The sequence below is a fragment of the Hylobates moloch genome, unplaced genomic scaffold (assembly GCF_009828535.3).
Source record: "Hylobates moloch isolate HMO894 unplaced genomic scaffold, HMol_V3 SCAFFOLD_17, whole genome shotgun sequence".
NCBI lineage: Eukaryota > Metazoa > Chordata > Mammalia > Primates > Hylobatidae > Hylobates > Hylobates moloch.
The window spans coordinates 888,307-912,355 of record NW_026652292.1 but is presented as its reverse complement, the minus strand read 5'-3'; the positions used below and the strand labels follow the sequence as shown (position 1 = coordinate 912,355).

General features: G+C 58.1%; 1 protein-coding gene across 1 annotated transcript; it reads right to left on the bottom strand.

The window, feature by feature from the left end:
* Window positions 1–3,014: 3,014 nt before the first annotated feature.
* Window positions 3,015–21,166, bottom strand: SLC6A18 (solute carrier family 6 member 18). The gene is made up of 12 exons (XM_032135890.2): window positions 21,007–21,166; window positions 14,796–14,936; window positions 14,268–14,405; window positions 12,786–12,967; window positions 10,422–10,532; window positions 9,328–9,440; window positions 8,229–8,357; window positions 6,205–6,361; window positions 5,312–5,516; window positions 4,698–4,857; window positions 4,301–4,463; window positions 3,015–3,230 (listed from the first exon to the last, which is right to left on the bottom strand). Exons 1-12 carry the CDS (start codon window positions 21,164–21,166, stop codon window positions 3,036–3,038), a joined length of 1,854 nt encoding a protein of 617 aa, XP_031991781.1. The 3' UTR covers window positions 3,015–3,035.
* Window positions 21,167–24,049: the final 2,883 nt, after the last annotated feature.

Below are 24,049 nucleotides of genomic sequence, written 5' to 3'. Positions count from 1 at the left end.
CTCTGCTCCAGCCACTTCTGGTCAGGTGATAGGAGCATTTTACTCCTGTCCCGACACTGGCCAGTCTGAGACACCTGCCCCTGGAGTGTTTTTCCCAAGGGTGAGGGACAAGTTGAAGGTGTTGAGTATGGGGCGTGGCCATGCAGGGTCAGTCCATCCAGTTCTGCTCTCACCGCCTGGCCCTGGTCTCCCCTTCCCTCGATGGTGCTCGGGTACCTCTGCAGCCCATGAGGCCTCAGCCCCCGTCCCTGAACAACCTTGGCAATGTGATGGGACAGACCACCTCTGCCTCCCTTTGGGGCGTCCATCTGTCCACCCATCATCACCTATTGGGCCACCTCTGTCCCTCCTCCTTTCTACCCATTTTTATCCATGGCTACATCAGGCACATGGGTGGCATGGCATTTTCTGGAGGGCTGAGCGTCCGCTGTGTCCTCTCTGTCCCGCCCCCCCCACCCCTTCCCTTTTCGGCAGCTGGACAAGGACTCTGAAGCTTCAGGGTGGGGCTACAGATGATGCTGCTTCCAGCTCCTCCTATTCAGAGTGCTGGGCAGAGCCCCAGCGCTCGTTAGGATGTGCTACACCCAAAAGTCTGATCCAGGATGGGAGCAGGGGGCACCTGCTCACATCCTAGTTATTTTCTAAGTATGGTATTGACGCAAAATGTAACCTCGGTCTGAGTGGCTTGTCAGCACCACTGCTGCCAACAGCTGGCTGTTTTTCTTGTCTGGGTCAACGACAGGACTTGCAGGCCCTATGGTGAGTTGGGGAAGGTGTCCCAAGAGCTGCCTTTGGGACACACGCCCCTTGGCAGTGTTGGCTTCTGAGCAGGTTACTTCACCTTTTGCGTCTGTGGGTTGGTAACACCATGGAACACAGCTGTTGCTTTGGCTTCTGGAGGCTTTCCTTTGGGGAACCATCCCTCCCGCCACCCCACCCTCCAGGCTCTGCAATCACTGTTCCCTGCAATTTGATGTCTAGACTCTGAAGGGGGAGCATCTCACCCAGATCATGAACCAAAAGGATTTTGGAACGGTCATGGAGATGCCCTACTTTAAAAAGCTGAACAGTGAGGGGAGATAGTCCCGTGGATCCTCGAACTCCTGGGTCCAGTAGGGCCAGAAGCCCACCCCGAACTTGGCCAGTTCTGAGAGCTGGTGAAGGCCATTTGGTTTGAGTTTGTTTGTGTCAGTTACAATGGAAGAGGCTGGCTACTAGGCCCGAGGCATGGAGTTGCGACAAGATTGTGAGGCTGAACTGGGGATGCCAGACTGTCCTCTGCAGCAGCCCCATCTCACAGTGGACGGACTCCCTTTGTGACATGTTCATCCTCAAGTCCCCCTGCCTTACCACGGGTGTGGGGGACATCACGACTGCAGGACAGAGGGACAAAGTGCAACTCCCCCCTGTTGGCTCGGGACACGCTTAGGTGGGCAGCTTCCCCTGCCGTGGGCTAGGGACACTCTTAGGTGGGCAGCTTCCCCTGCCGTGGGCTCAGGACACGCTTAGGTGGGCAACTCCCCCCTGCCTGGGTTCAGGACATACTTAGGTGGGCGGCTCCCCACTGCCTGGCTTCAGGACATGCTTAGGTGGGCGGCTTCCCACTGCCTGGCTTCAGGACACGCTTAGGTGCGCGGCTACCCCGCTGTGGGCTCGAGACACGCTTAGGTGGGAAGCTCCCCCCTTGCCGTGGGCTCGGGACACGCTTAGGTGGGCAGCTTCCCCTGCCGTGGGCTCGGGACACGCTTAGGTGGGCAGCTTCCCCTGCCGTGGGCTCAGGATGCGCTTGGGTGGGCAGCTCCCCCCGCTGTGGGCTCAGGATGCGCTTGGGTGGGCGGCTCCCCCCGCTGTGGGCTCAGGATGCGCTTGGGTAGGGTGCACCAGCGTTAACTGCATGTTTAGCACTCAGTTTATCTACAGGTGGGTGGCGGTGCACGTGCTTTTGTTTACTCTGGGCTGGCCGTGGGCAAGGACGGTTCCCGACAAGAATGCGTGTAACGGACGCTTAGAACCGCGGCCGCGCCTTGATGGTGGGATTTTTCAGCACCACGGACAGTGCTGCCTGGCTTGGCGCCCTTTTCAAAAGCGGGAGCAGGTGTCTTGGGTCTTCACAGGGCCCCTCCCGGCGGCAGGAAGCCAGGACCTGTGGGGCCTCCCTCCGTGTGGCGAGTCAGAGACCTGATCCCTGGCTCCGTGGTGCTGTTGCGGGGGAAGGAGGAGAGGAAAAAGGATGGGGAGGAAAGAGGGAGGAGGGAACAGAGGGAGAGGGAGGAGGGAAGCAGGCGCGTGGCCCGTGGAGCCGGGGTACTCTGGAGCAGGGCGGGCTGGACGGGGCTGCACAGTGCGCTTGGCGCCTGGGGCGCGGGTGACTGCCCCACGTGAGCGAGCTCCTGCCTGTCGCCCCTCTGCCCCGGGACAGCAGGGGCCTTTTGGTACCTCCTTAATACAATTTGACAGTTTGGGAAAATAAAAGTGGCAACCTACAGTGTTTCTCAGAAATGTCAGGAAGGGTCAGCCAGACTGCAGACTCCAGACCCCACGGCCCCGCTCCCAGGCAGGAGGAAGCATCTGCCCTGGGTACCCCTGCCGCCTGCGAGCTGTAGGGGGACAGCCCGCCTGGAACCTGGAACCGGGGTGCAGGCGGCCCCCCTGAGCCACCCGGGCGGCCGCTCTTCCCCAGAGACCAGCCAGGCTAGGTTCAGTCTGTGAGACTGGGGAGCCCCGCACCTGCGAAGATCCCTGAGCCAGCCCGGTCAAGCGCAGGGACCCCAGCCGCTGCCGGACACCCAGGCCGCGGGCTCAGCAGGGATGCCGGGGCCCTGCGAGACCTCCCTAGGGGCGGGCCCCAAGCAGCAGCGCTGGGGGCTAGGTCTGCAGCCCTGCCCGGGCGTCGGGAAAGCAGTAACCGCGCGTACACAGCCGCATCAAGGTCGAGTCACTGGTGTATTGGGGTCGGCCCTATGGGCGGGGGCGGGGCCCCGCCCACCCACAGACCCGCCCATGCAGGTCCCGCCCCCGGCCCGCTCCGGGCGGCTTCAGCGCATGTCCGTGTCCGGGCGCGTGTCCGTGTCTGGGCGCGTGTCCCTGTCCCTCCACGTCTGCCTCCGCCGGGTGAGCAGCTGAGCAAGCGCGGCCACCGGGACCCACAGCACGGGCAGCAAGGACAGCAGCACGCAGGCGGCGCGCACCCAGCCCGGGTAAAGCTTCTCCTGACGCGAGGGGAACAGCTCCTGCGGGACCACGGGCTCACTAGCTGGCGCCAGCCACCCTGGGCCGTGAGGCTGACCCCCCTGCTCCTCAATCAAGGGGCAAGAGCCACCTGCCCACCCGGACTTGGGTGGGAATGGAAAAGGCGCGGCCAGAGCAGTGGCCAGGACTTGTGGCCGCACACCACCGCTCCCCTGGGCCAGGAGTTTGAGGACCTGGGCTGAGCTTCTCCTGGGGCTGGGGACTCTCCCAGGCAGGCCTAGGTGTCGTGTTCTGGAACCACAGGGGCTACATGGCCTCAACCCACTGGGCATCGTTGGAGGCTGTGTCCCCAGCTTTCTCCCCTATACACTGGGTGGCACCACCCACCCAGCTGCAGGTACCATGGAAATTCTTCAAAAATACACGGTCACTCCTCCTTCACCTGTCCTTGGTGTTCTGCTAAGGAGGGACTTTCCGAGACACGTTTGGGGAGGAGTGGCGTCCACGTTCCTGAGACGGGGTGGCATGGTGAGGTTTTGAGCGGCCACCAGCGGGGACTCGGACGCGGTATGTCAGGGGCCGGCGCTGCTCAGAGCTCCTGAGGCGTTTTCAGAGGGTGGCTGGCAATTCAATCCCTCCTCCGGAGGCTCTTGTATGGAAACGGCCTCCAGCCAAACTGACCCACTGGGTGGCAGTAGGGGTCTGTGCACGACATCTCTTGTCACAGACCAGGAATGGGCAGTTGTCCAGCTGCCCGTCCCTATGCCACATGGGCAGGACACAGGTGGGGAGGATGAAGCCACATCCCCAAGAAGGAGCTCCAGGGCCGTGTGGGGTCCCTGGGCTCTGGGCACTGCTCAGTTTCTCACTCCACTGACCAGGCGCTTGCCCATGGTCACCCCGATGCCATTTCTGATCCCAGCGGGCACTCAGGGGCCATCCTGTTCACATCCCCGGCTTCCCAGTTTGCCAGGCAGAAGTGACCACGCCACCTTGTCACTAGGACGTGAATGTGTACCGCATGGGTCATTGGGCACTGGATGGCACCATGGGGGCCAGACCGAGCCCGAGGGGCCCCAGGACTCCCCAGGTTCCCACCGGAAGGACCTACGTATTTGGGGTTCCAGGCCTTGTAGCTCAGTGGCTTCCGGGACAGGAGGGTGATGTAAGCCACGAAGATGGTCAGCAGCAGCAGGGGACTGACCACCCTCCAGGTCAGCCGCCAGTAGGGGCTGGGCCGCCTCCCGGTCATCCACGCAATGTCATCGCAGAACCTGCACCAGATGCTGGGCTCAGGCTCCACATGGCCTGTGGAAGGTCCACCCACTGCAAGCCGAGGACCGGACCCTAACCGGGTTCCAGCCTGCACCCTCTGGTGCCTCAGCAGCTCCCCAGGGCAGAACATTCTCAGCGGTCTGGGCAGCTGCGGCTTGTGCCTGTGCCCGGCAGCCATTCCGCGTCCCACCCTGGTGGGTCCCAGAGGAGTGCTCTGTGGGGCAGCAGCTCACCGTTTCATTCCATAAACATAAACGACACCCACAACCTCGAGGAAGGCCAACATGAGCAGGTTCAGGGAAGCGGCAAAACTGTCGAAAATCTCCAGCCAGTAGTTCCCAGACTGCAGTGTGAAGCAGGTGGCGGAGAGGAAGCAGAGCAGGCAGACCAGCCCTGGGGCAGTGGGAGAGGGGTGTGGGGGGTAAGGAGGTGGGGGGTGGAGGTGTGGGGAGGGTCAGGAGGAAGCCAGCCAGGCAGACCAGCCCTGGGACAGCGGGGAGAGCCAGGGCACCTGGGCTGGAGACTTCTCTGGGCTTCCCACCCTCCATCCCTGCCCTCCCCAGTCTCTTTCCTGTATTGTGCTCAAGGAGCAGGAAGGACCTGCTTTCCTGCTGCAGATGGGGGATGTGGCCTCTGGGGCCGTGGGGGAAGGGCAGCCCTGACCCTCCCTCGACCCTCGGCTCTCCCATGATGGCTGTCAGCAAGGAGCAGCCTGGCTCAGCCTTTCCCGGAACTCAGGCTTAGCCCCTTGCGCTCTCCATCCAAGAGGGGCGTCTGGACAGCAGGTGGGAGTGGACGGCCAGATGCTGGGGACGGGTCCTCCAGGGCGGCCGAGCTGTGCACTCACCAGTCAGGGCCTCCTTGGGGACCCATCTGGGCAGGACCCCCACGTCCAGCAGGGGTGTGATGACCGCCTCCACGGTCCCAAACATGGTTGATAGCCCCAAGGTGAACAGCATCCCGAAGAAGAGCACGGCCCACGCAGAAGCCCCTGGCATGTGGAGGACGGCCTCCGTGAAGACGACGAAGGCCAGGCCTGGGCCCGAGGCACTCTGCAATACACAGAGCCCCAGGCTTCGGGCCATGCACACACACCCTCCACCACACACACACGCCTGCCTGCAGGACACACACTCTCCCAGGCCGAGGACACGAGTGCACATCACCCCTCCTGGTGTCGGGCTGAGGTGGCTCAGGGCTGGCCATGCCTTCTGGGAGACCAGGCTGCAAGCGCAACTCTGCAGGGGAGGGTCCTTCCCCTTTAATAACCCATAGCAGGCAGCTGGGCCTAGAACCCAGGGCCTTTTATGCCTTGAGTCAGGTACCCTAAGATGCATCCCACACCTGCCTCCTGGATGTGCACCCCTGCTTGTGCCCCCAGGTCTGGGCATCCACTGGCCCTGAGTGTGGCTGGACTCCAGCCATGCCTTGGCACTGTGACCCTCATGCTGGCCACCCCCTCTCCTGGGGTCTGGGCACCAGCAATGCCCACTCTCTCAGGTCAGCCCAACCCCCAAGACTGCTGGGTGCAGTGTCTGCTGGACACAGCTGCCCCGGGGCTTCGGGTTTCCAGGAGGCCTGGCAACCTGAGACAAAGACAGACCAGGGTCCTTGGTTCACAGGCCCTGGCCCTGGGTCTGTGGGAATTGTTTGTAGACTTTGGCAGTGGGGCACAGCCAGTGTGGCCCTGGTGCTCCTGTGGATGGCCCCGCCTGGCTACCCCAGGGGGTGTGCAGGTACCTTATCCAGAAAGTCTTCCAGGAGGCAGGCCTTCAGGGGGAGCTGGGCCACCCTCTTGGGCCAGGTGGCGTTCAGGTGCATGAGGACAGCCAGGTAGTCGTCCCTGGAGATGCTCTGCTCTGGGAAGTCAAACTCGTTGATGAGGCTGAGGATGTTTCTGTGGGGACAGAGAGGACTGTGGGCTCATGGCCCTGGTTCCCAAACACATCCAGAGAAACCCTTGGTTGGTGCTGGGAAGAACAGCATCCCTGGGGAGGCCGGGCCCCTCCTGCCCCTGTTGGGATCGTGTGGACGCCCCCTGGCCCTGTTGGGATCGTGTGGACGCCTCCTGCCCCTGTTGGGATCGTGTGGACGCCTGTGCTGTGACAGGGCGGCACTGGTGGGGGCACGGTTTACTCCATGCACACTGCCGGGTTGGGGGAGAAGCTGTTCTCTACCCCCCTGGGCTTGGAAGGGGAGCACTCCCCGGTGAGTGCAAAGGGGATGGGGGTGGTGGCAGCTTCCTCACTTCGAAGGTGGGTCCTGATTCGCCGTGAGGGGCTGCCCTGCAGACAAGGACCTGGGCTTCTGAAGGTTTGCTGGGAGGACTTCAGCCCACCTGCCCGCCCTTCTGTCTCCACTGCCAAAGGCTCATTCTGTCCTCGGGGCTTAAGGTTCAAGCACAGACAGCCAAGGGCGGGGCACATCTATACCAGCAAACACCTTTTTGGGGCTCCAGCTGTTCCTAGAACAATCCTGAAGAGAGAGGCTTCCCTCCCCTCACTTCCAGCCCCGTGTGGCATGCAAGGCCAGCCTGGGCTGCAGGGCGCAGGGCATTGTGCACGTGGCTGGTCCTTATCCACCCGCTCACTAAGATGTGCTTGTAACCCCAAGTCAATATTTGTGCACTTTTGTGGTTATTTGCGACATTCAGAGTGAGCAGAAATCGGAGTTGCCCGCCAGGCACGTTCCCGGCTGGGGCTGAACGAAGCCCAGCTCTGCCTTCTTGACCCGGCTCATCCTGTAAATCCTGTAAATCACTGCCCTCCCTGACCCGGCTTATCCTGTAAACCACTGTCCTTTCTGTGGCCTGTGAATGCCGTTTTCCACTTTCGTGTGCGTTTTCTTGGTGACGTCCCTATTGAAAAGTGCCATCGGGTGCAGTGCTGACGTGCTGCCCTGCTCCCAAGCACGGGAGGCTGGGGTTGGAACACTCAGGGCCGGTCACTCTCTGGGTGGGGCTGTCCTGGACACTGTAGGGTGCTGCGCAGCATCCGCGGCCTCCACCCGCCGGATGCCAGGCACACCCCTCACACAAGTGTGGCCAATCAAAAATGTCTCCATATGCTGCCAGATGTACCCTGGTGGGGTCAGAGTCACCCCATGTTGCAGGGACATGCTATCTGCCCAGTGGGTTCTCAAGGACCTGCCTGAAGGTAGTTCACAAGCAAGTCGGGTGCTCTAAGAAGGCTGTGGGTCTGACGAGGCAGCTGCCTGTGCAGGGGACAACCTAACTGCATCAGGTCCTGGGACCACCGCAGCAAACGACCAGCAATGGTGCCTTAAAACCACAGGAATTCATCCTCTCCCATTCTGGAGAACTGTGACATCTGAAATCCCAGTGTGGCCAGGCCACGCCCCTCCTGAGCCTGCATAGGAGACTCCTCCCGCCTCTTCCAGCTTCTGCACCTTCAGGCGTCCCGGTGCCATGGCCACAGTGCTGCGACCTCTGCCTCTGTCTTCACGTAGCCTCCTCCTCTGTGTCTGTCTACTCGTCTTATAAGGACTCTGGTTATTGGATTTAGGGCCTACCCTACTCCAGGGGGACCAATCCTACTTAATTACATCTGCAAAGACCTTTTTCCAACCAGGTCACATTCTGAAGTTTTGGGTGGAAGTGGCCTTCTGGGGACACCATTCACTCCACACCTTACAGAAATGAAATGTGCCCACGCCACCCTTCCTCATGCCGTGGGATTCTCGGTGTGACGGGCACCTGCCTGGTGGCTGTGCCCCACAGAGCCCGGCGTGGCACCTGTGCTCACCTGTCCAGGCAGTGCTCGTAGTCATTGGTTGCCTTGAAACCCAGGACGGAGAAGACAGCGATGGACGCGTACAGGGAGGTCATGCTGTTGACCAGGGCGATGACCACTGCATCCTTCTGGCAGTCATTCCTGGGCACAAACACACGCTCATCACGGGCTTTGCAGGCGGTAACTGGGCCTCACCCAGGGGAGGAAATGAGGAGGGGGCTTCCCTCCTTGACCGTCTCTCCTGCCTGGGGTGCCCCTTCTCTGACCCAGGGGCTGCTGCTGCCAGTCCTGGAGTCTCAGGATGGCCTCGGACCCCTCCCCACAGTCTCCTCCAGCAGCCCCAGCTCAAGGTTGCTAAGGGTCTGAAACCCGTTCACACCCCGACCAAGGCCTTTGGGCCCACAGGAAGCTGAAAGGCAGGGCATTCATGGAGGATCTGAAATGTAGATGTTTTGGAAAATCACCTCCAAAGGAGAAACGCACATCAGCACAGCTCCAGTGTGAGTTCAAGGAAGTAAGATGTCAATCACAAACATTTAAAGCTTCCCTGGCGTCCCAGCTGGCACTTCCTTCCCTAAAGGCCACCAGCGGGCAGAGCTGCCTAGGGACCAACGTGCCCCTCCCATCTCATGCAAACTGCCTGCCTCTGAAGGGGGCAGAAATACTGGCAGCCACAGGAAATAAGGCTTGTTTCAGGTTCATCACAGTGCACTGGGCTATGCATTTTATGATCCGTGGAATTGCACTTTGAAGTGCTCTGTGCATATTAGGACATCATAAAAGCAGTACCTGCTCACGTCGCCACCAATGGGCCTTGAGTCTATTTCAGGTGACCATCGAGGCTTTTATGGCCCCATGTGTCATGTGCATTTTGATTGGTATCGTGCCCAGTTACACCCCGGTTCCTGGGTGTGATTATCCAGGCTGTCTTCCTGCAGCCAGCTCCGGACGTGCTGGGAGCTACTGCGAGGCCCCAGGCCGTGGCGTGAGGTTCTTATCTCAGGTTCACACAAGGCCACCCTTGGATCCATAGTGTGATCCTGAGATCAGGAAGTGCTCAAGGCATCTCCCCAAAGCTTCTCTGGCTGGACAGCTGAACCTGGCTGCCTACCTGGGTGAGTTGTAACTTGCAAAAGCGATGTGTCCTCCAAAGGCCAGGGACAGAGAGAAGAATATCTGGGTTGCTGCGTCCAGCCACACCCGGGGGTTCTGGAGAATGTGCATCTGGAATGAGTCAGGGAGAGCGTCTCACTCAGCAGGCAAACCACACCAGCTGGTGGCCCTGACTGTTCCAGAATGTTCCCAAGGCGGCTTTGGGGACACTCGTGAGCAAGTGTGACCTGTACAGACACCAGGAACAGGGTAGGACCATGCAGGTGTGCAGGTGTGGAGTGGCAGCTCTGGACACGGCAAATGCCAGGCCCCTGTCCGGGACGTGGCCGAATGAGCCGGTGGCTGTCAGGCCCACGTGAGAACGTAGCTGGCAGGGTTTTCGGGGCTGGAGATGGGTTTGAGCAGCTCCTGCGTGGGCATGTTTACTGTGACCTCTCTAACCTGGCAGTTCTGGGTGATTTGAAGTCCTGAGGGCAGGGATGCCATGCACGGAGCCTGGCTTTTCTGCTTCTGGGGGACCTGGGAAGGTGTCCTCTGTCTTCTGCTAGGACTCCGGGCATACGTGCCCATGCCCAGGTGCCCACTCCCACACCAGACCCTGGAAACTGTCTCGGGACGCCAGGCAGGGAGTGCTGTGATCTGGGATAGTACGGAATGCTCTAGAAGCCGTGCAGGCTCCTGGAGCAGGCTCTGGCTCCTGTAGCTCCCTGGTGGGGTGCATGGAGCTGGACAAGGCCCTTGGTGGAGGCGGGCTCAGAGCAGGGACATCTGGTCCCCAGCCAGCCTCTCCCTGAACCCTGTTGCTCCTCCCCTGACCCCTCACATCCATGTCCACTTGGTGTCCCACAGGTGCCAAAGTCCACCTGCCCCAGATCGAAGTCCTCCTCCAGGCCCACTCCAAACCTGACCTCTTTCCTAAGGCCCTCCTCCTCCTGTGCCATCCTGGGCCAACCTCACCCCTGACCACCAGGCAGCCCAGCTGCTGGAGCGGCTCCTGGCCTCTCACGCTCCCAGGTGAGGGAGGGAGCTGCTGGCCACGGCCCTGAAATGTGTGTGCTGGAGGCCCTGAACTTTGATCCAAGACCCACTTACGTTGGGAGTGAACAAGTAGATGAGTCCTTTTGTTGCCCCCGGCAGGGTCAGCCCTCTGATGAGAAAGATGGTCAGGACCAGGTAAGGGAACAAAGCTGTGAAGTAAATCACCTTAAAAGAAAAGGTTGAGTCATGAGACTTGAAATGGCCTCTGGTCCGTCCACAAGCCTTAGAGAAGCAGGCAGGCTCCAGACACCGCCCTTGTGGTCAGAGTAGCCGCCTCTGGTACGGGATCGACCAGGACGGATGGGGGTGCACCTTGGGGGATGGTGGGGGGCAGGCTCAGGGCAAGCTCGGAGGGTTTGGGGTTCACCAGAGACGGTCACATGCACATTCGTTTACATGTTTGTGCCCCATGGAGCACTGGCCATCTGGGAGACTCAGGCCTCCTTTGAGCAAAGGGGCTGGGCCCTGAAGAGGGGTCTGGGCCATACCCCCTCCCTGGCCTCCCTCTCCCAAGCTACCGCCTCCACATGCCTCTCTCCTGGCCACCCTCGTTTCTGACTATATCCTTTCCCTTCTTTGGTCCCCTCTCCGGCCTCCCTCCTGTCCACTCTCAAGTTCTCAGCCCTTCTGTGTGGCCAGAGTCCTCTTCCTCCCATCCTCATGCCCCCACCTGGCTTCACCTACCCTGTTCCCCTTCTGCCCACATACAGCTGTTTCCCACTTCTCATCAGCTGTGGACAAGGGTCTGCACACTAGGCGTCCACATGGAAAAGCATCTACAGATGGATACTCCTCTCCTCAGTTCCTCCAATACAGACTGACTGCAGAATCACCTGGGATGCATTTTTTTTTTTTTTTGAGACAGAGTCTCACTCTCTTGCCCAGGCTGGAGTGCAATGGCCCAATTTCGGCTCACTGCAACCTTTGCCTTCTGGGTTCAAGCAATTCTTCTGCCTCAGCCTTGCAAGTAGCTGGAATTACAGGCTCCCAACACCACAGCTGGCTAATTTTTTTTTTATTGGGTGTCACCATGTTGGCACAGCTGGTCTTGAACTCCTGACTTCATGTGATCCGCCTACCTTAGCCTCCCAAAGTGCTGGGATTACAGGCGTGAGCCACTGTGTCCAGCTTGGGATGCATTTTTAAGGGCCTTTATAATAGGACTATTTGGAATTTCTGGCTGGCTGCTTTGTCTAATTCAGTAATTCCAGTCCTCTCAAGCATGAAGACCCCTGCCCTCCACGTAAGAGGAATGGCAACCTCAGCACACTGAGACACTGCACAGGGCATGGGGCACTGGGGTCCTGAGACACTGCACAGGGCATGGGGTACTGGGGTCCTGAGACACTGCACAGGGCATGGGGTACTGGGGTCCTGTGTCTGAGGCCCACAGGTCAGGAGGCACGGTCCAGGGTGCATGGACTGAGTGCTGTCATTTGAAAAGAATCCACACATGTGTGATGACAGACTGGAGATGATAGCACACACTCAAGAATACAGGGTGAGGACTCTTCTTGCTTGAGGGGCCCAGGCAAGTAGGAGGCTCAGGTTCTACTGGTCTTTTCTGCTGCTCCCAATGGAAACCACATGGGTGAACATCAATACAGTTTTTCTCATTATTTAAGCCTCTTTGAAAGATAATCACTTGTTTAAAACAAAACTGATAACAGTGCATTTGCTGTTTATATAACATGTTATAAGTAAAATGTATGACAACAATAGCGCAAAGCCTGGGAAGGGAAATGGGATCAAATGCAATGACATTCTTAAATGACCATAGAATGCCCCAAGATCACTTAATGATAGACCATGACAGGCTAGAGATGTAGACTGTAACCTCTAAAGCAGTTACTAGAATAACAAGAGAGAGTTAAAGCTAAACCAACCAAGGAGTTAGAGCGGGATCCTGAAAAATACCTAGAGAAAGAGGGAAACGAGAATTAAAAAAACAGATGGGGCACATGGAAACACATCTGAGGACAGAGCTAAACCCAACCATATCAATAATCACATTAAATGTAAATGCTCTAAACACCCCAAATAAAAGGCAGAGATTGTCAGATTGGTTAAAACAGCCAGATCCAATTGTATGCTGTCTACAAGAAAAACACTTTCAACATAAAGATACAAAAAGTTTAAAAGAAAAAGGATGGAAAAAATACACTGTGTTAACATAGCCCAAAGAAATCCGGAGTGGCTATTTTAAAACAAACTCAATTTCAGAGCCAAGAATATCACCAGGATAAAAAAGCTTGCTTCGCAGTGATAATGGGATCAATTCCCTAAGAAGACATTGCAATCCTAAATGTTTATGCACCTTGTAAGAGCTTGTAGACACAAAGCGAACACAGGTCAATGGGGAGGGGTCTTGGGGGCTGGAGGAAGCAAGAGAGGGGATCAGGCCCTGCCAGCTCTCACCTTCCCTGTAGTCTCAATGCCTCTGATGACACACATGTACACGACTGCCCAGGAAGCTGCCAAGCAGATGAGCAGCCACCACTGGATGGAGCCACTGTCATTGATGTCGGCTGTGATGTTCAGTGTCTGCCGGTACCAGAAGTAGCTCACGGCGCTGCTGCCCTGGCACTCCTCCATGAACCCTGAAACCGGGGGCCTGTCACAGGCTGGCTACGGAGTGTAGCACCCTCACCATGTGGCTCTTGAGCTCAGTTTCCCTGGGCTGCTTGTAACACTGCCCTTTTGGGCTGAGGTGCCCTTTCACTTCTTTCTGGGCCCAGGGCTGAGATGGAGAAACAGATGTGGCTGTGAAAATGAACAGGCTGAGTGAACCTCAAAGGGAAGCTCCACTTTGCTAAGGTTTATGAGCCCTGCTGAGCCGGGGCAGCCTGCAGCCCCTTGGACATCACTGTCACCGTGTAAAGCTGGTCCCCTCACTTCCTCCTGCCACCCACCATCCCAGACCCCCAAGGGTGGCACAGAAGCACTGGATGGAGAGCGGCTGCATGTGTCAAGTGTGTGACTGGCTGGTGCTTGGGGAGAAAGTGAGGCTGTGGCCAGGCGGGCAGATTGTCCAAAAAATTAGCTGGGTGTGGAGGCACTTGCCTGTGGTCCCAGCTACTTGGGAAGTGAAGGTAGGAGAGTCACTTGAGTCAGGAGTTGGAGGCTGCAGTGAGCCATGATCGCACCACTGCACTCCAGCCTGCACGATAGAGGGAGACCCTGTCCCAAAAAAGAAAAAAAAAAAAAGAAAATATAACTGTCATTCATGTCTAGAGGATCTCCCCAGATGGAGCTCCTGGCTGAGGGCTGGACCCAAAGTCTGTTTTTTGTTTGTTTGTTCAATTGTTTTTTGATACAGAGTCTCACTCTTTCACCCCGTCTGGAGTGCAGTGGTATGATCTTGGCTATCTGCAACCTCCACTTCCCGGGTTCAAGCAATTCTTCTGTCTCAGCCTCTCAGCTAGCTGGGATTACAGGTGCCCGCCACCATGCCTGGCTGATTTTTGCATTTTGAGTAGAGACGGGGTTTTACCATATTGGTCAGGCTGGTCTTGAACTCCTGACCTCAAGTGATCTGCCCACCTTGGCCTCCCAAAGTGCTGGGTTGACAGGCGTGAGCCACCGCGCCCGGCCTAAAGTCTTAAATCTAACAACGGCAGTGCCCTCTCATGACCATGCCATGCACATGGCTGCAAGGGGACCTCGGTGGTCCAGACCTGGCAGGGAAGCACAGGACAGCGTGGAGGTCACAATAACTGGACTGCACGTATGCTCCTGGGGAGACCGAGGCACGTGCATGTGCACACAGAGCAACCGGTTCCCAGCCCTCCCCCTGCGGTGAGCATCCGCCACCCGCAGCTGCTCTGATGCCGGGCACACTGCAGCGCATGCCTCTCTTGGCCGTGTGCAGACCCACACAGCAGCCGGCGCCCAGCTCACCTGTTCTGTTGAGGTCCAGTGGGCAGGAGCTCCAGGGCAGCGGGTGCTGGAAGGAGTTGAGGAGGTACCACAGCACCCACGCCACGATGGTGTTGTAGTACAGGCCGATCAGGAAGGACAGCGTGACACAGCCCAGCCCTGTGGACAGGGACCATGTCAGGCAGCCCCAGGGCTCCTCCCAGCTCCCTCTGCCCAGAAGCAGTGAGAATAAAACAAAATAACAACATAAAATAACACATGCTGAAGGGCGTGGCTGAAAGCCAGGCCTCCCTCACACCTCACACGCAAATGGCAACACCAGCTTCCAGGTCCTTCCGGGATGTCCCGGCACACACGGTCTCCATTTCTGATTCTCCCCAAGTCACCGCTGCTTCTCACACACACCCAAGGGCTCCCTGCCATCCCGCCCGCTGGCCTGGCCTGGCCACTTCCGTACCACAGGCATGGACCCGCCCCCGCCCCACCTCTCATCCAGGAGGGCCCTGTCCCCGGCAGCCTCAGTCAGGGCACAGGAGGACGGTAGCCTACCTACTCCACTGAGATATGGGGAGATGGCCGTCCACACGCCGACACTGCCCTTCCGCAGCCGCTGGCCGATGGCGAGCTCGACATGGAAGATGGGGATCCCCTCAAAGACCAGTGCGATGACGTAGGGGATGAGGAAGGCCCCTGTGAGGACGAGGTGGTCAGCACCTGCCCAGGGTTGGGGGCTGGTGGAGATTGTGGCGTGGGCCGGGGGAGCCACCTGTGGTCTTCAAGGGGCAGACGGGACCTGAATGTTGGGGGCACCACTTGGGTGGCGGAGACACCCTCGGGGTGCTGTCGGGTTGCCAAATCCTGCCTCTGATTTCGGCTCAGTTGCTGAGACCTCTGATCAAGAGAGCAGGGCCCTGGAGGGGAGCAGGGGGCCCGAAAGGAGGCAGCCGGCCCTGGACTAGGACTTGGGGTCTAAGCATGACCCCTGTATTGCATTTGCTGAGGGACCAGCATTGTTTGCGGCACCTGCCTTTTCCTGGGGGCTGCTGTGACCGGCAGTGGGGACTCAGCCTCTGTGGGAAGGAGGCATGCAGGGGCCTGGCGGAATCACTCAAAGCCTCCACCATCAGCCTCCCTATGGGAAAACAGCTCCTTTCATTAATGTGATTTTCTGAAAATTCATGAGTCTGCAGAAATAAAGTGTTGACTGAGCATGTTTCTCAAACACCCCAGTCACCAGAGGAGGTCTGGCTGCTTTTGTGTGAGGTCGCCTGTTGGCTCCCCGGCTTCATGCTGCTCTTGTTGGAGCTTCATGCAACAGATGGCGTGAGCTGCTCTGTTCCCATAGGGACCCCAGGGCGGCTTGAGGGCTGCTCTGTTCCCACGGGGACCCCGGGGCGGCTGGCGGGCTGCTCTGTTCCCACGGGGACCCCGGGGCGGCTGGCGGGCTCTCCTGGGAACTGGAACCATCTTTGCTCATGGGACGTCGCAGAAGAGTGGTGTCTCAGACCGAGACTCTGAGAGCTGCATCAGGGCTGGACCTGTCCCCCCACATCCTGGCATCTCGGGCCTCTGTACCTCCATCCAGCACCATGATGGGGGTGCCCACAGGCACGGCAGGATGAAGGCCCTACGGGCCCCAGGGCAGGAGGAACAGGCCGGCTCCACTTCCTGGAGCCAGTGGAAGCACCCAGTAGAGATGAATGGCCGTGCCTTCTGCCTGGGGCACCCGCAGTGGAAGGGGCAGACAAGGTGCCAGGGCCTGGTGCTGAGGATGCGAGCAGGGCTGGCTTCCCGTGGAGTCCACAGACCCTCCTGGCCCCAGCGGCAGAGCTGGGCACGATCGATTCCTGCAATTTGACCTCTAAGTTCAGCTGCTGCCTACAAGACCTGCTGGGAGGATGCTGGCTCTCCCGGACTCCTCCACGGGCTCTTCCGTGGGTGTCTCTACGCTGCCGAGGAGGCCCCTGGGTCTGCACACTGCGTCTCAGTCCTCCTGGTGGCCTCACAGCGTCGGCAGCTGCACTGTTCCCCAAGCGAGTCACCATATGTGCACGAGTTTGGGTCTCTGTGCGGCTCCACTTCTGTGCCCAGGGCTGTTGACTCCTCCCCACCTGCATGCATAGGTGCTGGGACAGGCTCCGGGGTGGCACCGACCTCAGGCCTTCTGCCCTAAGACGCTGACCTACATGGGTGCCAGCTGCCTGCACTCTTCCCCGCCGTGCGTCTCCGCGCCTGGCGTCTCCTGTCAGCTCCACTTTGCCAGGCAGGGTCCAGCTTCTAGAAGCTCATTTTCAGGTCATCAACACAGCCTTGCTCTGGGTTTGTGTCACCATGAGAATGTTCTGTGACTGCCACGGGGACAGGGAGGCCCTGGAGCGGGAGGTGAGCCCTCACCCCTGTTGGCTTCTGCACAGGACTCCAGGGCCAGCATGTGGGAATGGGACGGCTCTTATCCGTGCCATTTACACAGCGGCAGAAAGACAAGCATTGAAGAGGGGAAGCTGAGGTCTACGGGGTCAGCCTCAGGTGGAGGCACCTGACACCCCAAGATGCCTCCTGCTAGGGTGGAGACAGCCATGGCCAGGGCCTGGAGCAAAGGGGAACAAAACCCAGGACACCCCAGGGAGCTCATGGCAGGGAATCACCATACCTGCTTTGCTCAGGGCCAGGCTCCCATGTGAATGGGGGACACCCCCAAGCCAGCCTCTCTTCCCCCACCTCCAGCCTGTGCTGTGAGAGCCCCTTTTCCCTCCCCCATCTCCAGCCTGAACCATGAGAGCCCCTCTTACCTTTCCCCTGTTCAGCCTGCACTGTGAAAACATCACTTCCCCCCACCCCCAGCCTGCACCGTGGAGCACCCCCAGCCTGCACCGTGGAGCACCCCCAGCCTGCACCGTGGAGCCCCTCCTCCCCCCGACCTCCAGCCTGCACCTGAGGTCTCGCAGCCGGTGTGTGACCAGCCACCCCTCCCACAGTAGTGGCTTCGTGGCCACACTCAGGCCTCAGGCACACAGTGGCCGGGTGGAGGACAGATGTGGGTGGTGTGGGCACCACGTTGCGGTGAGCAGGCTCCGGGTTCCAGATATGGGATCCACTGTCCAGATATGGGATCCCTGGAGCACTGCAGACTCCAGGCCAGCAGGTGCCCTGGGCCCCATTGGTCCCTGCTCTGTGGGGAGGGCCATCGAGCCTGGGCTGGGGCCTCAGGTGACCAGGCTGAGGTCAGTTTGGCAGAGACCACCCTGACGAGATCATCGAAGGGAAAGATTTGGGGAGAAGTGAGCTTCTGTCTGTGACTGATTTGGGGAAGCTGAATCTGCTGTGTTTAGGGGAGAGGAGATGAGAAGGTTTTCTGTGAATACGAGATTGAGGCCACAGCTAGGACCTTCACAAAGTAGGAGCGTCCACTCTGTGGTACACCGGATGCATTTAAAGCCATATTTAGACTGCCATGTGGGCGTAAATGTAAATAAAAAACCAACCAGAGTGTTGTGGTTGGGGGTGGTGGCTCTGTTGGCCAACCCAAGCCCAGCACGAAAGGCACTTTCCCTGGCCTCCGTGGGCACGGGTCTCACTGGGCAGCCTTTACGTTGAACGCGCGGGAAGAGACAGTCAGTCCATGCATTTTTTTCCGAATTTGAAGAAAGAAAGGTTGATTCCACATGGGAAGAATGTCTACACAACTCCTTTTTGGGTGTCTACTTTGAGACAGCATCTTGCTCTGTCACCCAGGCTGGAGTACAGTGGCACGGTCATGGCTCACTGCAGCCTCGACCTCCCAGGCTCACGCCATCCTCCCACCTCAGCCTCCTGGGTAGCCAGGGCTACAAGTAGTCGCCAGCACACCCAGCTAATTTTTATATTTTTTATGGAGACAGGGTTTCGCTATGTTGCCCAGGCTGCAGCTCCTAGTTTCAACAATTAGTTGAAGTTTAGCAGTGTCATTAATGAGCAGGGAGGACGCAGTGGTGTCTGCTGAAGACGGGAAAGGTGGCTGTGAACGGCTGGCTGCTGTTACAATCGTCCACGCAGGATCGAGAGAAACCTGCACCCCACTGCACCGAGGCTGAGAGATGCAGAGGCCACAGTACAGCCACTGAGCAAACGCAGAGGAGAAGCAGGCTCTGCTCAGAGCAGCGGCAAAAGCCAGGGATTGCTGAGAATCGACCAGAGACACGCCCCGGGTCATGATGGAGAGACCTGCAGGAAGGCAGAAAGGAGACCGAGCCGGCAGCCCGGAGGATGCAGACGGTGCTCCAGTGCCGGCCCCCACTGTCTGGGCACTGCCTCCAAGGGGTGAAGGCCGTCAAGGTGGAAATTCCCCCCAGGCAGTGTAGAAAGCAGGGCAGGGCCGAGGGAGCACCGAAGAATCTCTTCTGGAAATTGACAACCTGGTGCAAAGCTCAGAGGAAAAGTGGCAGCTGGCAAAATTTCAAAGAATAAAAAAAAAAGGCCTTGCTCTACTACTAGGCGTCGAGACTTACAAAAAAGCCATAGTAATTAATACAGTGTGGTTTTTGGTGCAAGAATCCACAGATCTCAGCAGCACCTACGAGATACAGAAGTCGGTTGAACACTGGAGGCAGGAAGTAGTGCAGAGGGGGCGTGCTTGATGAGTGACCTCAGTTGTGTGGACACAGCCAGCCCAGGGCCACCAGCTTAGTCATAAAAGCTTCCTGGGATGAAAGCTTAAACCACAGCAAGTGTTAGAGTGTCCCGGGCAGCTGGCCTGAACCCGTCGCTTGGCATTTACGAGTCTACGTTCCTTTGATTTAAAGGCGCTGAATATGTAATAAAGCAGCTGCCATGAAATGTCATAGATGTGATAAAATCACTGTAAATCTTTACCGCAACGTTTTGCTACATTCTGTTACAATGTTGCTTTACAAGTCTTAGCTTTGAAGAGAACACTTATGTAGTTAAATATTTATGAATGGGAGAGCAAATAATATTCGCCTTTGGTAGTCATGGGTATATGCAAATTTTAAAAGCTGCACAGTACCTGCTTCTTAATTATATCTTGTTTTCAAAATCATCAATGAGTGATCCTCACAGTGAGACAAAGTGAAGGGCATGTTCACACATGGGTGGGGTGAGAATGCTGACGGCAGGGCCCTTAGGAAACACGTGAGTTAAATAAACTCGGATGTTTCATGACGTGCGACCCTGTGGCTTGCATCAGGAGACTGATGGCAGAGTCGTTCATGAATGGAGCAGCCCTGAAGTCCCCGCGCAGCTGGTGGGCAGGGCTGGTCTCCCTCCTCAGCAGCACCGCAGGTGGGGGCCTCCCCAGCCTTGCCCCAGCGTGGAGCAGCTGAGTTTAGGGGAGGCTAGTGCCAGACACTTCCAGCACACTGCAGGCGCTTAGCAATGGTAACTGGGTTTTGGTGGGCAAGGCATCGGCGGGCACGGCATCAGTGGGCAAGGCGTTGGCGAACGAGGCGTCGGTGGGTAAAGCACTGGCCGGCATTTCCAGCTCTGCGTGAAGCCTGCTGCCCCCACAACCTTGCACGCTCTGGTGACTCTTAGCAGACCGAGCCACAGCACAGGCAGTGAGGGCCCCGGGAGCCAGGGACGCCGCAGCGCGGACAGCCAGGGCCCTGGGAGCTAGGGACGCCTCTGCCCTCTGCTTTAGGGCTTTGGTGCTTTCAGAAATGCCTTCAAGGGGACTCTTTCATGAGGAGAAGATCCAAGGCCCAACGCGCCCTCTCCAGCCCCAAACCCTCAAACAGACCCCAGTGCCGTGAGAGTGGCGGTGATGGGTGTTTCTTTTTGTTTTTTCCGTTCGTGCACATTGCCAGCATTTTCTGCATGTTGAGAATCTTTTCTTAAGCAGGAGGAAAAACCCTTTAAAGGAGTAACCTTATAACAAGGGATAGTTGTGCGGGGGTCTCAGAGAAGGAGCTGAGGGCCCGGGGAACAGGCTGACCAAGCAGCCCGGCCTGGCCTGAGGAGGACTCTGCGGCCTGGGAAGCCCCTGCCCGTGGCGCCTGGGGAAGACCTGGGTGTCCTTGGGTGATGGGTGATGTTGTACGTTGGCTCCCTGAGAGCGGTGGTTCATGCCTGTCCCTGTCTCCTATGTCCCCACATGGTGAGCAGAGTGTGACCCCTGCATGAAGAGAAGCAGGCACAGGGTGAGGGGAGGCTCGGGGTGCGTGGGAGCCTATTCAGTCACCAATGCACTTCTGGGGGTGGCGAGTCCAAGGGTCAGTAAAGTCACCCAGACAGTTCTGAGCATCCCGGCACCCCCTACAGGGCTCTCCCAGACAACCAAAGCCAGGGAGGCGAGGGGTGGGCCCCCAAATTCCTTCAAAGAACCTCGGGGAAGGGCACCTGAGCACATGTCTGGACACACCAAGGCTGTGGCGAGGAAACCCAGAGCGGATTGCGTGTTCTTCAAAGAACAGACAACATTCAAATGGAAGAGCGCTCACTGCTTGTAGTGTGTGGGTCAGGCAGGGTGGCCCATTCAACCTGACGCCTGGCAGGAAGCTGCCCTGAGGTCCTGGAAGACCACAGCGGACCCCGAGGGGACTGGACCCTCCCTGCTGTGGGCAGTGGTGAAGCTGCCCTGAGGTCCCGGAAGACCGCAGGTGGGCCCTGAGGGGACTGGCTCTGCCGTGGGCAATGGTGCACCCTGGTTTCCAGAAGGAGTGACTCTGCCCAAGCACTGGGGATGCGTGGCAGGCGCCTGGTGGGTCAGGGTGCAGATGGCCTCCGCTGCTTAGGAGTCTGCCCCGGGACGCAGGCGGGTGCTTACCTCCTCCATAGGTCTGGCACAGGTACGGGAACCGCCAAATGTTCCCCAGCCCCACGGCAAACCCGATGCAGCTCAGGAGGTACTGGGCCTTGTTGTCCCACTTGGGCCTCTCATCCCCGAGGTCACTGGCGGCCAGGTCTGGTTCTGGGGCATGAGCCATGGTGACTGAGTGCCCCAGGCTTCAGGGCGAGGGTGGTGCCTCACTCCACACCCAGCACTAGAGAGCCGTCTCCAGCCTCTGCCAGCATTTGGAAACCACAAGCAGCACCCCCTGCAGTTGTATTTATTCATTTCTTTAAAGGAAAACCAGTGGAGTGCCGTTAATGGGTAACTCAGGCCCAGGCCCTGGCTCTGACACCGGGGTCCTTCCCTGGCACCCACGTCCTCTGCTCCTTCTCTCACGCTCTGTGTTCCGGGCAAACGCCGGGCCTGGCACCACCCCCAGCACCATGAGGACCGTTTGCAAGGACAGCCTGAAGTTTGTTTGTTGCGGACACCAGGAGTCCCAAGACTGAGGCATATTTTAATTGTTTTAAATTTCTTATGTTTTATTTAACCTTTTGATCTTGAGATAATTGTAGATTGTCACTCTGTCACTGTCAGACACAACTCAGATCAGATTGCACCCGAAGCCCGGATGCCCGCAGGGATCCTCTCGGCTGCTCTTGGGAGGCCGGGGGCTGCCCTCACACCCACTGCTGCCCTCAGGCCGCTGGGCAGGACAGGGTGACAGGCACCCACCGTGTGTGGGGGCAGAGGGCTGAGTCCTCTCCTGTGCTCAGGGCACCCCTGTCCGTGGGTGGAGAGTTGATGAGCTGACACCGGGTGAGTTCAGCTCTAAGGAGCTCCCCACAGTGCTCCCTGGACTCTGGGGCTCCTCCTTGCAGATGCTCCCGCCAGGGACAGGCCAAGGGCCCCCAGGCCCGCAATTGCCCCATTCCACTGGACACTGCACCCCTCAACCATGTGGCCACAACTCCAGATCCATGAGTCCCAGGGCAGGGGCCCAGGTGGACACATTTTTGGAAGGTTCTTATTTGAGTGAGAGGAAGTGTCAGGAAAGATGAGAAGAGCTGGTTGGTCCCCGTCACGAGGCCACAGGCCTGGGCCATGGTCTCTTCAGAGCAAGCCCCCAAAGCCAGACCCCCAGGAGGAGGCAGGAGCTGGACCTGCCATCCCCACAATCCCCTCTGAGGTCACTGGCTCACTCATCCCTCTACGTCTGGACAACAGTAACTTTCAGGGTGAGAATATTAAATAGAAGGGATTTATTTAGAAACGTACACTATATGCCCATAGAACCTGCATTTCTACCACATTTACGGAGACATTGAAACCTACGAAACAACGCATGAATCAGGAGATGTAGATGGGATGGGAGCTCCCGCACAGGGTCCTATGGCAGGCACACCAGGGTACACCAATGGATGCCAGGGCACACCAGTGCACACCTATGCATGCCAGGGTACACCAATGCACACCTGTGCACGCCTGGCAGGGCCTCCTGGGCGGACGCCACAGGGCAGCATATTAATGGGGCACTGATGGGAATTTTCTCGATTGAGGGTCCAAGAGCAGGAAAAGATGAGGTGAGACCCTGTTGAAGCCATCAGCAAGCGAGCCCCTCGGTGGCATCACAGCCGAGGGCAGAGGCTGTGATATTTCCTCCCACTTCTGCTGCTGTGGAGTCTTGTACATCCCAGGGCCCAGTGACAGTCAGCAGGGGTGGAAGATGCTGGTAGGAGGACTCAGTGTGTGCAGTCACTGCTGGATGGGGTGCTGGAAGGGAAGATTGTGACCAGGTTTCTGTGGGTGGAACATCACACTGGCACACACCAGGCTTTCAGTCCTGCCTGTAGGAATTCTCAGAACATCAGTTTAATGTTAAGTGTCCAGATTCTTCCATGGAAAGCAGAGGTGACCTGTCCGTAGGAATTCTCAGAACATCAGTTTAATGTAAGCATCCAGAATCTTCCATGGAAAGCAGAGGTGACCTGTCCATAGGAATTCTCAGAACATCAGTTTAATGTAAGCATCCAGAATCTTCCATGGAAAGCAGAGGTGACCTGTCCATAGGAATTCTCAGAACATCAGTTTAATGTAAGCGTTCAGATTCTTCGTGCAAAGCAGAGGTGACCTGTCCGTTGAAGCAGATGTCCCAAGTGCCGACTGCCTTTGGCTGAGATGGAACATCGAATCCCAATGGGGGCCCATCCCGTGATGGGGGCAGGGCAGGCGCCAGGCTGGGCTTCACTGAGTGGTGCAGGGGCTGGAGGCTTCTGGGGGCTGCATGGTCCTCCAAGGTGCCCTGGACACACAGAGTGCCCAAGGATGGCAGCCAGGGTTGAGTTACCCTGTAACCCATCTTTTCCAAAGGCTGGCTAAAAATTCACACAGCTCATGTCCTCTTAAGAAAATGCACAGAGTGGTATTTGCCTTGAATTATGCCAAGTTGAGTTTTATTTAACTGCTCATCTATTTGTGGCGGCAGAGGCAATGATTAAATGGCTGGCATTCATTAAGCCGGGAGATGGCCAGAACGCAGAGACTCCGCAGGGGCCGACTGGAGGCAGGGCCCCGGAAGACGTGGCCAAGTTTTCTCAGAATCACCAGCAACTGCCCACTCCGGCTTCCAAGAGGCTGCTCCCGGTCGAGGGCTACAGGGCCCTGGGAACCCCCAGGTCAAAGGTCAACACCAAAGGGAAGGGGATGGGTGGAGGTGGGCAGCATGTGTCGTTCCCAGGAGCCAAGATAGTAACCTGTGTTTTTGTCTCCTGCCATCCACAGAGATGAAGCATAGAGGTGCTGCCCCCCACCCCAGCTGCAGCTTCTGCTTCCCCTGGGCATGTGCAGGGCGCAGCACGTCCCCAGTGGTCTGCTCCCCTCTGCACATGCACCCCGTGACTGTGGCAAGAACAAACACAGAGGGTAGCTGGGCCCTGAGTGGCAGGCATGCATCCCATTGATGTGTACGCACGCATATCCACACGTGTCCATATGCGCACATACACACACACAGGCATGCACAAATGCACACCTGCCT

Excerpts from the sequence above, each read along its gene's own strand:
- SLC6A18 (XM_032135890.2), bottom strand. The coding sequence starts at position 21,166 with ATGGCTCATGCCCCAGAACCAGACCTGGCCGCCAGTGACCTCGGGGAT. Across the intron at positions 6,362-8,228 it reads TACGAGCACTGCCTGGACAG|AAACATCCTCAGCCTCATCA; the intron begins GTGAGCACAGGT and ends CTGTCCCCACAG. Across the intron at positions 5,517-6,204 it reads TGGAAGACTTTCTGGATAAG|AGTGCCTCGGGCCCAGGCCT; the intron begins GTACCTGCACAC and ends TGTGTATTGCAG.